The 14,220-nt window shown below is 52.1% G+C and overlaps 1 protein-coding gene across 6 annotated transcripts in view; it reads left to right on the plus strand.

The window, feature by feature from the left end:
- Window positions 1–14,220, plus strand: part of MGLL (monoglyceride lipase) — a 250,118-nt gene that overhangs the window by 214,083 nt on the left and 21,815 nt on the right. For all 6 annotated transcript variants that reach the window (XM_047094694.1, XM_047094693.1, XM_047094696.1 and 3 more), the window contains 2 exons: window positions 1,994–2,130; window positions 3,695–3,805. In XM_047094694.1, the coding sequence (XP_046950650.1) occupies window positions 1,994–2,130; window positions 3,695–3,805 (248 nt within the window). The remainder of the gene's footprint in view (window positions 1–1,993; window positions 2,131–3,694; window positions 3,806–14,220) is intronic.

A 14,220-nucleotide genomic window follows, 5' to 3' on the forward strand; every position in this document is an offset into this window, starting at 1 on the left:
GAAGCCCAAGACTGAGATGTGGGCAGGGCTGGTTTCTTCTTTTTTTTTTTTTTTTTTTAGCGTTTATTTATTTTTGAGACAGAGAGAGACAAAGCATGAACAGGGGAGGGTCAGAGAGAGGGAGACACAGAATCTGAAACAGGCTCCAGGCTCTGAGCTGTCAGCACAGAGCCCGACGCGGGGCTCGAACTCACGGATCGCAAGATCATGACCTGGGCCGAAGTCGGCCACTTAACCGACTGAGCCACCCAGGTGCCCCAGGGCTGGTTTCTTCTGAGGCCTCTCTCCTTGGCTCGCACATGGCCGTCTTCTCCCCGTGTTCTCACATCGTCTCTCCCCTGTGCACGTGCTCCTGATGTCCCCGTGTCCAATTCTCCTCTGCCTTCAAGGACACCGGTCAGATAGGGTTAAGACCCGCCGTAATGGCCTCTTTTAATGAGATCCGCCCTTTGAAGGCCCTGCCTCCAAATACAGTCACATTGTGAGCTGCGGGGGTTTAGGAGTTCAACACCAGAATTTTGGAGGGACACAATTCAGCCCATAACCACGAGTGTGTGGTTTTGGTTTGGGACGTTCTGGAGCTGGACGGTGGTGATAGCAGCACGAGACTGTGAATGTACTCAATACCAGTGAACCGTATGCTAAAAAAAAGTTAAGGTGGTACATTTTGTGTAATGTATATTTTACCACCATAAAAAAGTAAAAATAGGGGCGCCTGGGTGGCGCAGTCGGTTAAGCGTCCGACTTCAGCCAGGTCACGATCTCGCGGTCCGTGAGTTCGAGCCCCGCGTCGGGCTCTGTGCTGACGGCTCAGAGCCTGGAGCCTGTTTCCGATTCTGTGTCTCCCTCTCTCTCTGCCCCTCCCCCGTTCATGCTCTGTCTCTCTCTGTCCCAAAAATAAATAAAAACGTTGAAAAGAAAAAAAAAATTTTTTTAAAAAGTAAAAATAAATTTAAGAAGGGAGAAAAAATCCTCAGAGGGACAAGAGAGTAGAGGGTGCCACTGAGCAGGTGACAGAGCTGGTGTGCAGCGACCCCACATGCCTGCCCCCGGCGGTGGGGCTGGGACACCAGGGCCAGGGATTCGTGGCAGTAAGTCCTTACCCTTTCCATCTGTGAAATGGGTGCTGCCATCATTATTACCGTGACAGGTGCCTTGCAGAGGTGGCAGGAAGGGTTTGGGCAGATACCCTGGCTGTGTGGCCCCTGTTCTTTTTTGTGATTTTCAAATACTTGCATCAGTGGCTCTCAGCCTGAATAAGGAAGCCGCGGCAGCGAGCAAGCTGTTTCTATAGCGACTGATGTCCTTCAGAGAGGGAAAACATGGAGAGACCCTAAGAAAAGAACAAGGGGGAATGAACAGCCCAGAAACGTGGCAGATAATAAAACCCAGGAAGAATGCACTGTGACCTAGTTTTCCTGCGGTTTCGTCGAGTTTTCTGGCAAGTGCACCTGACGATTTCATCCTAACGCATATCTGTCGTGTTAGCGTCACTGAAAACTGTAAAGTGAGGTGACAGGATGCAACACTTTACCTGGTGAAAGGCTAACACTGAAACACAACTGTGAGGATTAAGAAAGTGGGAAAACCCCAGAAAATTCCGAGCCCCATCAATCTTAGTCCCGGCCACTTGGTGGAAGATTGGGCCTGGTGAGACTTGGTGCACCTGTCCTTTTCTTTCTTCTTTGGAAACAAAGAAAGCGTCCTGGCCACACGGGCAGGCTTTGTGCGCTGGCTCGTCACTTTCTGGTCGTGTGATCTTGGGCAGATTCCTTAACCATTCTGTGCTTCAACTTGCTAAGCTATAAAATGGGGAGAGGATTCCCACGTTCGGACAGCGGTTGCAAAGAAAGGATTCAAGGGGCGGGGGCGGGGGGTGACCCATTCAGGTCCTCAGTAAAGAGTGGCTGGTAACTCCTGTGGGGAAGTCACTGAGCTTGGGCTTTGTCAGCCTCCCGGTAACTGTGGTTCTTCGTCTCCCTTTCCCTTCCAGTTGGCCATGGACAGAGCGAAGGGGAGAGGATGGTAGTGTCTGACTTCCACGTTTTCATCAGGGATGTGCTACAGCACGTGGATATCATGCAGAAAGACTACCCGGGGCTTCCTGTGTTCCTGCTGGGCCACTCCATGGTAAGTAGAGCACAGGAAGACCCGGCCCAGGTCAAGCTGGATCCCCAGCCTGGGGTGTGAGGTGTGATAACCCAGTGATGGAGAAGAGGCAGCCCCACCTCCCCACCCCGGGTGCTCTCTGCCTTGCCGGCACGTCTGCCTCTGCGTGCCCCGTACTTGGGAGTTCCCGGGAAATTTAGTGCTTAGGACGGACCAGGGCAGAATCCTGGAGACAGCCCCAGACAGAGCTGTCAGTGGCCCCTTGCTTCCCATCAGGGCCCAAGGCTCCAGGAGGCTGCCCGCCAGTCCTCACTGAGGACCTCTGGTGTGGGACCTCTCAGGAAACCAATGTTTCTTCTGAGCTCTGTCGGCCCCTCAGTGCCATTTCACAGGGAGGCCCCCCAAGGGCCCTTCTCCCCACAGACCCACTTCTCAGAACGGGGCTGCCTCATGGGTCAGTGAGAAGCACAGGGGAAGCTCCCTGACCCCGTGTTCCTGCCCCAGCTTGTACAGCACAGATGGGAACTAGGGACATAGTCTCCCCAGGGAGACAGTTCCTTAAAAGTCACCCAGAATTGGGGTGCCTGGGTGGCGCAGTCGGTTAAGCGTCCGACTTCAGCCAGGTCACGATCTCGCGGTCCGTGAGTTCGAGCCCCGCGTAGGGCTCTGGGCTGATGGCTCAGAGCCTGGAGCCTGTTTCCGATTCTGTGTCTCCCTCTCTCTCTGCCCCTCCCCTGTTCATGCCCTGTCTCTCTCTGTCCCAAAAATAAATAAACGTTGAAAAAAAAAAATTAAAAAAAAAAAGTCACCCAGAATCCTTTTAATCTTTCAAGTGTGTAAAATCCTCTAAGAATCAACCAAGTGTCATCTTTAAATCCGTGGTCCTCAAATTGGTGGCCCCAAGGGCACAACCTGACACGTTGGCTGGCAGAGAACTCTGAACTGATCCAATCTGGATGTGGGGTAGAGCGGGGGACTTTTCACCCTGGGGCAGGGATGCTGCCCCTTCATCACAGCCCGTCTTGCTTCCGACATTTGTTACCTACCTGGGTTCTATGAGCATTTGCAACTTCAGCTCTTGGTTCCACTTACCCTCAGCATCAGCAAACAACCAAGACCTCATGATTTCAGCACCATTCGTGTTCACTAAGTATTTTTCTTGGAACCTAATCTAAATTTCTGGGACCTTTACTGAACCAGGAAGAGAGGGAAAAAAAGAAAAAAGTATCGTGATCTCTTCTTCTAATCAGATCACAAAAACACAGATCTCATATTAAGCCTGACGGAATGGCTGAATTGGGGGTCTGCCAGCTTTTGGCTTGAAACGAAGTAGGAATGTGTTATTTAACTTGCAGCCCACAAGCAGGAACCTTATTTATATCTCTCTGAAATGTTTGCTCTTGGAAAACCCAGAGAAAAAAACATGTGTAATAAAATAATTGCAGATCCAGTTTATCCAACATTCCATGGTGTCTATTCCAAGGTAGACCTCGTCAGGGCTCCGGGCCAGGACTGTAGCTCAGGATGGTGCTCCTTAGAGACATGTGTGCTGGTGAAAGCAGCCTCCGTGCATTTTCCTTTGCAGGGAGGTGCCATCACCATCCTTACGGCCGCAGAGAGACCGGGCCTCTTCTCCGGCATGGTCCTCATTTCGCCTTTGGTTCTTGCCAGTCCTGAGTCTGCAACAACTTTCAAGGTAAGTGGATTTCCAGTTCTGTGCCAGTCCTGCACTTCTGGGGACCCGGAGCGTCCACTGATTAGCTAGAGTCTGGGGAGAAGGGCTGAAGTCCGTTCTTGGATGCCACGCGCTACGGGGTGAAGGTGGGGACACATATCAAACGCTGTTGCCACTGGGGTTCTGGATTTTCTAAAGTCAGGTGTGGTTTTTTTTCCAAGAGACAAAATTTGAAAAATGAGTTCCTGTTTGCACATATTTTACTGGTGAGAGTTAAAAAGAGAAAAGGGGACACACGCGTTAGGAATCCAGCCAAATAACCTTTGTTAACAAGTCAAGTGCAAGGCTCAAGCTGATTTTCACTGAATATTTACCAACTTCAACCAAAAGTGCATGGTGAGTGGATTTGCAGGCAAATTGTAATTGCGACACAGAGGTGTACCCACTGTGGCTCTGCTCCAGCCCAGAGCATCTTTCCCTCTGACTCTAATGATTCATTGCTTTGTTTCATCCATCACTTTGTTTTTCTGGTCATACTGTTACACAGTGGTACACAGGTGTATGTTCTTGGATTCTGGGGCTTTGACCTACTGTGACGAGGCAAGTGAGCTGACAAATACAGGTGACCCTTGAACAACGGGAATGAACTACGTGGGCCCACTTACACAGAGATGTTTTTTCGATAAACATAGCACTGTACTGTTAATATATTTTACCTTCCTTACGACTTTCTTACCAACATTATTTCTCTAGCTTACTTTATTGTAAGGATATAGCATGTAATACATAGAACATACAAGATATGTGTTAATCAATTGTTTACGTTATTGGTGAGGCTTCCCGTCAACATTAGGCTATTAGTAGTTAAGTTTTGGGCAAGTCAAAGTTACACACGATTTTAAACTGGATGGGGGGGTGCGGTGCCCCTAGCCCTCGAATTGTTCAAGGGTCAACTGTACCACCTAGAAGTAGAACAGGTGTTTTCTCTCCCTGAGAAAAGAGATGAAACCATTGTCTCAGCAGGACTGCTTGTTGGGAAGCTGGGGTGGGAATGTTATGGACCCACCTTTTGGGGGTTTAAGGGAGCATAACTGAATGAGAGTGGAGAACCCAACCCTGTGGGTCCCAAGGAAAGGGTTGATCTCAGGTCAGCGCTCTGTGGGGCTGCTGCCTCCTGAGCCAGTTGTCAGACTCTCAAAGGGCTTGAAGGGAGGGGTGAGGGGTCACGAGGCCATGGGGGACTGGGCAGCCATCAGCCCACAGCTTAACCCTACTTTCCCTGGCCTCACAGTCAAATGACAGCAGGGCCATTTAAATAATCGCCTTAGCTCTGATGCCTGCAATATTCTCCTGAGGACCCAGGCCAGGGAGCACAGTACAGGGAATGAAACCTTATAAAAATGTTTTCAAAGTGTTGCCTCCAGCCCACAGCCAGAGATGGGTTGGGAGGTCCCGTGTACAGGCTTTTGGTTAGATACAGAAAAACGTCACCAATTTGAAATGGGGACAGGCTAAGCAAGAGAGAAACCCGGAACTATCTGATAGTTTAACCAGAGAACAATGATTTACTCAATTTGCTGAAGAATAGAATTTTACTCCATTGTAAGGAAATCGCCACCCACTTACTGAAGTCAACTATCATGAGTAAATTTCAGTGCTGTGTGAGAGGACAGCAGTGGAGGCAGAAGCCACCCTGGCATGGAAAGAAATAAAGGTAATTCACAGAACCACAGGGAACGAACACACAAATGGGCTACTTCCCGGTCATTTCAACACGCAAGAGGAGGCATGACCTCCTGGACAGCTCCTGCCAGGATTGTAACTCGAGGCCAAATCACTCAAGCGTACTTGTCCAAGTAGAACAAACAAGATCAGGATCACAGAGGAGCTGCATCCACGTGGTCTGATTCAGGAAGATTTCCTCAGTTCACTGAGTGTCAAACGTGCTGTCCTGTGCTCTCCCGGGCGCTAGGGAGAGGTCGCGACCTTGTTCTGTGTACAGGGAACACTGAGGCTGGCGCAGGGTGAGTGACTCCCCAGGATCACACAGCTTGTGTGATTGATTTGAATCCGGGGTTGTCCATTCTCCATCTAGGATGGTTCCCCACGGAAGAAAATAGGCGTGTTCTGCCATGCATGTTTTCCCCTTAGAGACATGCTGGAGAGCGTGGGGCTTTCCGGATACAGTGCACAAGGGGGTCATGGTAGCAGGACCCGGAGGTGGGCCACAAGGCTTCCTCTCAGAGTCAACTGGCGGAGGTGGAACTTCTGGGCGAGGCCACCGCCGTGACCTCTCCGAGCCCTGTGCTAATAGATCACCTTGTCACATCAGGAGCCAGCCATCCCTGGGGGGTGCTGGTCTCCTCTTATTAACCGAGACAAATTGGATTTCTTGTTGCCCCCAGACCTAAGGACACATCCTCCCCACCATGAAATCTGTTGCTGCCCCTGGGTCTTGGGCAATTTTGCCTGACGGACTCTGTGATTCATTTGCCTACCCGCCCCCAGATGACTTGATTATCCCGCACACATCTAGTCTTGTCTGACAACCTTCCTGAAAGAGTTTAGGAGAATCTCTGTTTAAAATTTAAACATCGTTAGAATATCACATTCATACACTTCAAACTTTGAAAGATGAGGCTATGCAGCAAGCAGTCTCCCGGCCCAGGGGAGGCAGACAGCCCGAGTGTCCATCTCTGCCCACGCACCCTCCATTCGTTCCTGTGTTTCACACAGATGAGAATACACCTCTCTGTGCTTTCTGTCGGCTTTGTTCTTTTGGTTTGCTTTTTTGTTTTTGTGGGTTTGGCTTTAATTTGGTTGTTTTACTTAGCGATACCTGTGTGGCTCCTTCCCCATCAGGTTTAAGGAGAAGAGCTCAGGATAGGTCCTGGGTTGGGTGAGGTCTGTGTGTTCTAACAAGTTCTCAGACACCACCCCCACCTGAGAAGACTGAGGCAGAGGAGCGGGCTTCCCAGGGCCAAGTCCTGGCCTCATGCCTCCTCTCCCAGAGCTCAGCCTGTGGCCTGTTCCAAGGATTTATTTGATGGCACCAAACTCCTGCTGGAGAGATTCGCAAAAGCATCAAAGCAGGCAGCATGAGGCATCCGAGTCTTTGAGTATAGACAGGCATGTGGAAGATGACAGCCCCACCCCCTGGAATGTAAGAGCACTGGATCCCCCTGCCAGATACCCCCCCACACACACACCGGACCCTGCACACATCTGGGTCTTACCTCTGTGTTCCCTTTTCAACAAGCTGGGGTATATTTAGCCTGGAGAACAGACAAGGAGGACAGAGGCTTCTGGCCCCCAAACACTGTCTGTGTTTAGAATGTGGTTGCATAAGGGAAGTAACAGCGGGAGAAATTTGGACACAACATCCAGTGTATCAGAATGAGTCTCGGCTGCTTATGAGGCCATTTCATGGGGACCAGCTCCATGTCCCAGACCCTGGGGGCATTAGGGCTGGAGTCGTTCCTGGGTATAGAGGTGAAACCCTTGACTGCCCAGCTAGTACGGTGTGTGAGCTAGAGTTGGACGTCCTCACTTGGCCTTGCCCTGGGATAGCAGGCAGCAACGTGGGACAGATCACAGAGCCACTCCCTTCTCTGGGAGCGGGGGACACCCCAAATCCCCCTGGGCAGTGCCTAGGGTCAGGACAGGGGCTCAGCCTGCCAGGAGGGTAATCTTGTAAATGATCTTCTCTGCTTCTTGCCTGGACGCTGTCCCTTGGGGTCCAGGGTCAGGGATGCAGGAACCGGCCCAATGCTTCCAGATGCTTCTACTCCCTGTCAGCCAGGGCACCTGGCCAAGTAGAGAGAAGAGGGCCGCTATGAACCTTGCACACGGTGCATGATTCGTATTGTCTCATTTCCTTTCTGTCACCACCCAGTAAGGAGAGAAAACCATTCCCAATTTACAGACAAGGAAACGAGGCCAATTGTCTTGCTCAAGGTCAGCTTGCTCAGGCCAGAGAGCAAAGCAGGATGCTCCCTTTACCCCGAAACATGCCTAAGGTCAGCTTCCCTTGACTTTAGCCCAGTTCTCATCTGTTTTTAGTCACTAGGCTCCAAAAGGCCCTTGGGGGAGTGGAGGGACTGGGGATGGAGGGGAAAAGGGCAGGAGCATGGGAAATTGCCACTCTTTCAAACATATTTAAAGTTAGATCCAGGGATCAGGACTTAAACTGTGGTCATGAACTGGCCCATGAATCTGGCAGCTATGAGGCACCTTGGGGAGTTGTTACCTCTCTCCTGTAGGTGCCTGCGCCTGTCGTAGCTGGGGTTCAGACTTCTAAAATATTTTTTTAACGTTTATTTATTTTTGAGACAGAGAGAGACAGAGCATGAACAGGGGAGGGTCAGAGAGAGAGGGAAACACAGCATCTGAAACAGGCTCCAGGCTCTAAACTGTCAGCACAGAGCCTGCTGCGGGGCTCGAACTCATGGACCATGAGATCATGACCTGAGCCAAAGTTGGATGCTTAACCGACTGAGCCATGGGGTTCAGACGTCTAAACACTTGGCATTCAAGGAATGAGTCATCTCCCCCCCACATCTCTGGGGAGCCCCTGCTATGTGTCAGGCATTGGGCATTCAGCAGTGAACAGGTACTCGATCCTCCCCAGCTTGGCCTGCAGAAAAGGCACAGGGCACTTTCTAGTCTTGGCAGGTCTGACGGTGCACTCCCTCCACCAAGAAATCCTGGGCCGACCCTTGCATGGGTGTCACCCTCACAAAAGACCTGGAGTTTTGGCCCTTTTTGCACAGGTCAACTTGCTGGAGCCACTTCAGAAGATAGTGATTACAATTCCCTCCCTCATGTCAAGTCTTTCATGGGCAGAAGCTTAAAAATGATCTTAGGGAGCCATTAAATCCTTTTGGATCAATAAAGGCATTTGTGCAAATCACTACTATTTAAAGTGATGGGCACTGCACTTAATCCAGGAATGCCCCAAGGGCATGTCAAGGCCCAGTGACACGCTCTGGTCCCTCACTCATCAGGAGATGGGCCTCACTTCTGGGAGAGTTGTCCTTTTTTGTGGGTGCACTAACTTGGGGTTCTGGCCGTGACCGTGATGCCTGTGGCAAAGCTGCCGGTCACATACTTTTCCCGAAGTCTTCATTCGGAACAGCATCTGTAAGTGCTCTCTCTTCAGTCAACCAGCAAGGATTTGTTGAGCTTCTCCTGGGGCCAGAAAGCAGTGGGGCAGTTAGAGTTGAGCCCTGTGGGAACCAGGTTTTGGGTAACCCCCACAGCAGCCCTTAGAACTTTGTTTCATTATCCCCATTTGAGAAATGAGGAAGCTGAGGACCACAGACTTTCTTGGTGATTCAGAACCAGAGTTCGAATCCAAATTTGCCTGGCTTCCAGTCTCCTGTTTCCAGGGCTGGGGTCTGGTAACTTTGTACCCATTATCTGTAGGTCCCGCCCCCCCCCCCCCAGTTATCCTCTGGTGATGAGACTTGGGGTCCCTGCTAAACCAGCACCACTGGGGGCTCTAAGGTGGCACAAACCTGACTTCACCTGCGAGGGTCATTTTGTGTGTGTGGGGGGGGGGGTCTCACATCAAGGGAGGCCGTCTGCAGTTGCCCCTCCCCTGAGCTGGATCCGAGGCTCTCTCCACATTCCCGCAGGATTATCCGAAGAGCGTGGTCGAAATGGCAACGAGAGTGGTATTCTCTTCGATTTCAACTTCTTATTGGGTGAGCCGCACCCCTCCCCAGCACCTCTGTCGGCTTCCTTTGCCTACCCTTGGAAGCAGGTGTGGGGCTCTCCCGGCTGACGGTGGAGGCTTAGGGAGCTCATGGTGGGAAGCAGCAGCAGCCTGGACAAAGTTGATCCTCAGGGAGTGGGGTCTCTCAGGCTCTTTCCACCCCGACTGTCCTTACTCCGTGACCCTCCCTTACCTCATACGCCCTGCTCAGCCCTCCTGGCTTCCTGCGTCGCCACAATCAACCTGCTGCCCCTGCTTATTAGTTCTTTCTGCCCCACCTCACACTTTCCTCCCCCCATTAGCCATTAGGCTAATGAAATAAACAACCCCTAAAAGAACAGCAGGGAAAGGGCATACCTTTTGCAACTGTTCAAAGCATCCTGCCCCTGCATCCTTCTCGGATGCCAGGGGCAGGGGTGGGGGGAGGAAGAGGCTAAAGCACCTGATTCTTTTGGTTTTTGTGGGTTTTTTTAAGCCATAGTATTGTCATCAAAAGATCTGCCTCTACCCAGTTTCGTCTTGTTAGAAATGTGGTTTGGAAATTACCACGCAGCTTTAGAAAAAGAGCTGAGGGTCAGGGCCGTCCACACATCTCTGTCTTTCATCACAGCTCCTTCAAAAGGGCAGCGTACCTTTCAGAGACGTCTGTGTGGCACCCCCAACCCTGTCCTAACTGGGAGAAGACAAGAACACTTTCTCGACTCTGGCTGCATGCTGGAATCACCCAGGGAACTTAAAACACACACACACACACACACACACACACAATTATTGACGCCAGGGCCCCACCTGCCAGCTTCCCAACCTCAGGGCACACAAGAACACCCTGGGGTCCGGTAAAAATGCAGACCTTGATCCGACAGGCCAGAGTCTCCAGGAGCTGTTGGTGCTGCTGGTCTGAGGACCATGCGTAGAGCAGGGAGGCCATGGAAAATCAGGAAGGGATAGGGCCGGATGGGGGCATCGCGCCCACTACCAGTACGCTAATGGGACGGAAGGAACAGAGGGTTCACTCAAAGGTGCTACCTTCCTGGGAAAGCACGGTGCCACAAGTCACTTCAAGGGAATCCCTGAAGTCAAGTCTCCCTCCCTGAGCCTGCCCTTTGAATAGTGTGTCTGGCCCAGGCCTCTCCGCGGACTCTCCCTGGTGTCAACTCACACCCAGGGCTTAGCACTCTCTCCACACCAAGCCCCTGCAGGGCTGAACAGAGAAAGGGTGGCAATATCTGTACCCTGTGTTCCTGGAGGTGTCTGCCCCCTCATCTGGGTCTGTGACCGAATCCCCGGTCCTCCTTGCTCCAGCACCAGTGTCTTCCATGGCACTCTACCCCGGGAGCTTTGTTGTCATGAGCTGGTCCTTTTAGGCACATTGGTCCATCCTGAGCCCACCAGCTCCAGCGCCCTCAGAGCGGCAAGAGGGGCCACTGCCCTGGGCGTCCTGGTGGACGGAAGCATACGGCTAGACAGTCCAGTGGCCCAGCCTCCTCCAGTCCTGAGCCACGATATCATCATCCTGGCCGTGTCTCCCCGGCTTGTTCTTTTGGCGATCACGCCTTGGGCAGCTACAGGAGGAGGCGGTCTCCCCAGCATTTGGCTTATGGTACTCTGATGGGGGAGGAGCAGCGGCCAGCTGATCTGCCCTTAACTCTTTACTTTCCTCCAGAGACCAAACCCTGGCATTGTCCATTTTGTGCAAAGCAAATACTTCCCCAGAAATGGCCTTCCTCTTTTTTGTTTTTTTTTTTCCCCCTACAACTCTGTTTTCCTAAAAGCTCTCTTTTGCTGCAGAAAGCCCTGTTAGGAGAAAGACAAGTGCTCGCTCGGAGAGAGGACTGTCATCCTCTCCTGAGATAGAGTCCCTCCTGGCCCTCTTGTCCTCAGCCTTGTGAACCCAAAGCAAGGATGCTTCGAACCAGAGCCCTGCCTTTTCTGACCCTTGTCAAGCCTAAACTGTCAGCATCTTGTGCTGGAAATAAGGATCTTGGCATTTTGGAGTATAAATATTTTGGTTTAAGAGGCACCAGTGGATGGGGCACCTGGTGGCTCAGCCAGTTGAGCGTCTGACTCTTGATTTCGGCTCGAGTCGTGGTCTCGTGGTTGTGAGATCGAGCCCAGCATTGGGCTCCACGCTGGCAGCACAGAGCCTGCTTGGGACTCTCTCTCTCTCTCTCTCTCTCTCTCTCTCTCCACTCCTCCCCCACTCTCTCTCTCTCTCTCTCTCTCTCAAAATAAATAAACTTAAAAAAAAAAGCACCAGTGGCAGGAGCACAGATTCAAAGATAAAGGTAAGTCTGTATCTCCACCAATGGCTGGCATCTGTGTGCCCAGGTCCATGCAGAATCAGGTGACGGGCCACAAAGCATAAATTGTTGGCAAATGAGGAAGCTGGTGGTGGGCTTAGGAGCATTAGAATGTGTGTTGTGCAGTCTCTGTCCTTCACTTCTGTTGCAGGGTGGGTGCCAAGGTGCTGTGCCCCTGGCCCTTTTCCTGGCCACTGGCCATCTTCCTTGGGTAGGAAACCAAATGGCAGAAAACCAGAGGTGTCTTTGAGAAGGCTGGGCCAGACCGCACAGGCACCCAGGCCAGACGTGCCTGGCCACTCCTAGGTGTGGCAGGGTCACACACGGTCAACTGTCAGCCATCCTGTCCATTCAGGGAGCTGCGTCAAGAGTCACCGAGGACAGCAAAACATCTAGACGCCAGTTCTGCAAACTCTGGGAGGCACATTAAGTTCCGCCCTAATAATGTGGCCTTTGGGCCACTACTGCTGGAGGAAATAAGTCCTGGCAAGTCTACCCTTCCAAAGCACCAGGAGCCCAGTGAACACAGCCCATCACCTCCCTGCCTGTGGCAGTCACCCCTTATCTGCTGTGGTTTTTGTGCATTAAAACATGTATTTAACCTTTGAAAGCACAGATCCCAGCTCCTGAATTTAGATTCCCTGAGGGACCTCCAGTTCCTGGAGTTCATAGGCATTGGGTTCGTGTTTAGAAACACCCAAACTCTCTCCTTCCTCAGAGCCCCCAGGGCTCTGTCCAAGCCCTCCTGGTCCTGTGCATGTCCATGGAGCTGACCCACAGCCCCACCTATCTCTTGACCCCGCCCAACGGGTCATGTCCATCCCATGAGGCTACAGACTGTGTGGCTGAGCAATTACCCAGGGCTCCCAGTTGGATTTCCTTGTATCGCTACACTAGACTGTCACAAGTCGGCTCAGGGCTTGGCCTAGTGCCTGGCATGTGGATGGCGGTCAGTTGACATGCATGGGGTTTGCTGGCCTGGACAGCAGGCGTGGGGTGCAGGGAGCCAGGCTGGTCTTGGAGGCAGCAAGCTGCCATCCTTGCCTGAAACGCAGAGAGCTGAGCGTGTGGATTTCACAGTAGCGTCACGCACCCGGACTCCTTCAGGACCAGAGCCCTTTTTGCTTCTGTGCCTGATCCCTGGCCGTCTGACAGACCGTGTGAGGTTATATCCTGCTTGTACAGCCTGAGGACATAGGATGTTTTAATCCTTTTTTTTTTTAAGGTTTTATTTATTTTGAGATAGGGAGCGTGAGTGGGGGAGGGACAGAGAGAGAAGGGGGAGAGAGAATCCCAAGGAGGCTCCACGCGGTCAGCGCAGAGCCCGACGAGGGGCTCGATCTCAGGAGCTGTGAGATCATGACCTGAGTGGAAGTCGGATGCTCAACCGACGGAGCCACCCAGGCGCCCCCATAGGACGTTTTGTAGTTCTGAGTGTTAAGGGGGATGAGGAGCATAGCGCCCGTGTCGGCACAGGGAGTCTCAGTGGCCGCTGTTTGGGGTCATGCACAGGCAAGGTTAGACCACCAGTTACATTTGTACAGACAGAGATAGAATAATGAAGGGCAGGGACATGAAAGGAAAGAGTGGTCTGGCTCAGGCCCTCACCCCCATCCCAGCTGACCGCGTGGTGTGGGGCTTAGCCTGTTTCCTTATCTGTTAAATGAGGATGAACCCTGACCTCATGGCGTCTGTCAGGATTGAAAGACCGAGCGCCTAGAGCTGTGTGCCACACACCAAAGATTGCCACTCGGCAGATATTAGCGCCCTTGCCCTCATCGAGGGCACAAAGGGCCATCGCTCCTTAGCTCCGTGACATGTGCCTTCGACACAGACCGAGAATTCGCCACTCGCCACCTTCCCTGCCGTCCTGATTTCAGCGTTTCACAGCTCGCTTGTGGGATCGCACCTGTCACCCCTGAGTGTCTGTGCGCCACGCAGAAATGAGAACGGCCCCCCTCTCTCTGCAGGCAGACATGTGACATCAGGCTCACACTGTTCCTGGGTGAACACCAGATCCTGCAGGAGAGATGGGGTGGGGAGGGAGGATTGTACCCGCATCGGGGTCAAGTTCAGGGAGCATGGATTAAGCACCTACTGTGTGCCTGGTGCTTCTGCACACAGTGGTCCTCTGGGGGGAGCACCATTAGCAGCTAAGGAAACAGAGGGTCTGTGATGTTCAGATCTCGTGCCTGAGTGCACAAGACAGCACAGCCAGGGATCAGATCGGGTCTCTTTCCCTCTGCCATGCTTCTCCTAATCAGGCTGGTTAGCCATTTCTGTTTCCCTCCGGGAGAAGCCAAGGCAGTCAACAGATTCTTTCTGATCAGAGCAGTTTCCTCCAGGGCCTTCTGAGCTATCCTGCCTCACAGGTGATCTGGGTGATTCTGCTCCTGCTTTATATTTTTAGGATCCCC

The sequence above is a fragment of the Lynx rufus genome, unplaced genomic scaffold (assembly GCF_022079265.1).
Source record: "Lynx rufus isolate CCGP_SWC_20201006 ecotype Redwood Valley unplaced genomic scaffold, mLynRuf1.p SCAF_4, whole genome shotgun sequence".
In the NCBI taxonomy this organism is placed as follows: Eukaryota; Metazoa; Chordata; class Mammalia; order Carnivora; family Felidae; genus Lynx; species Lynx rufus.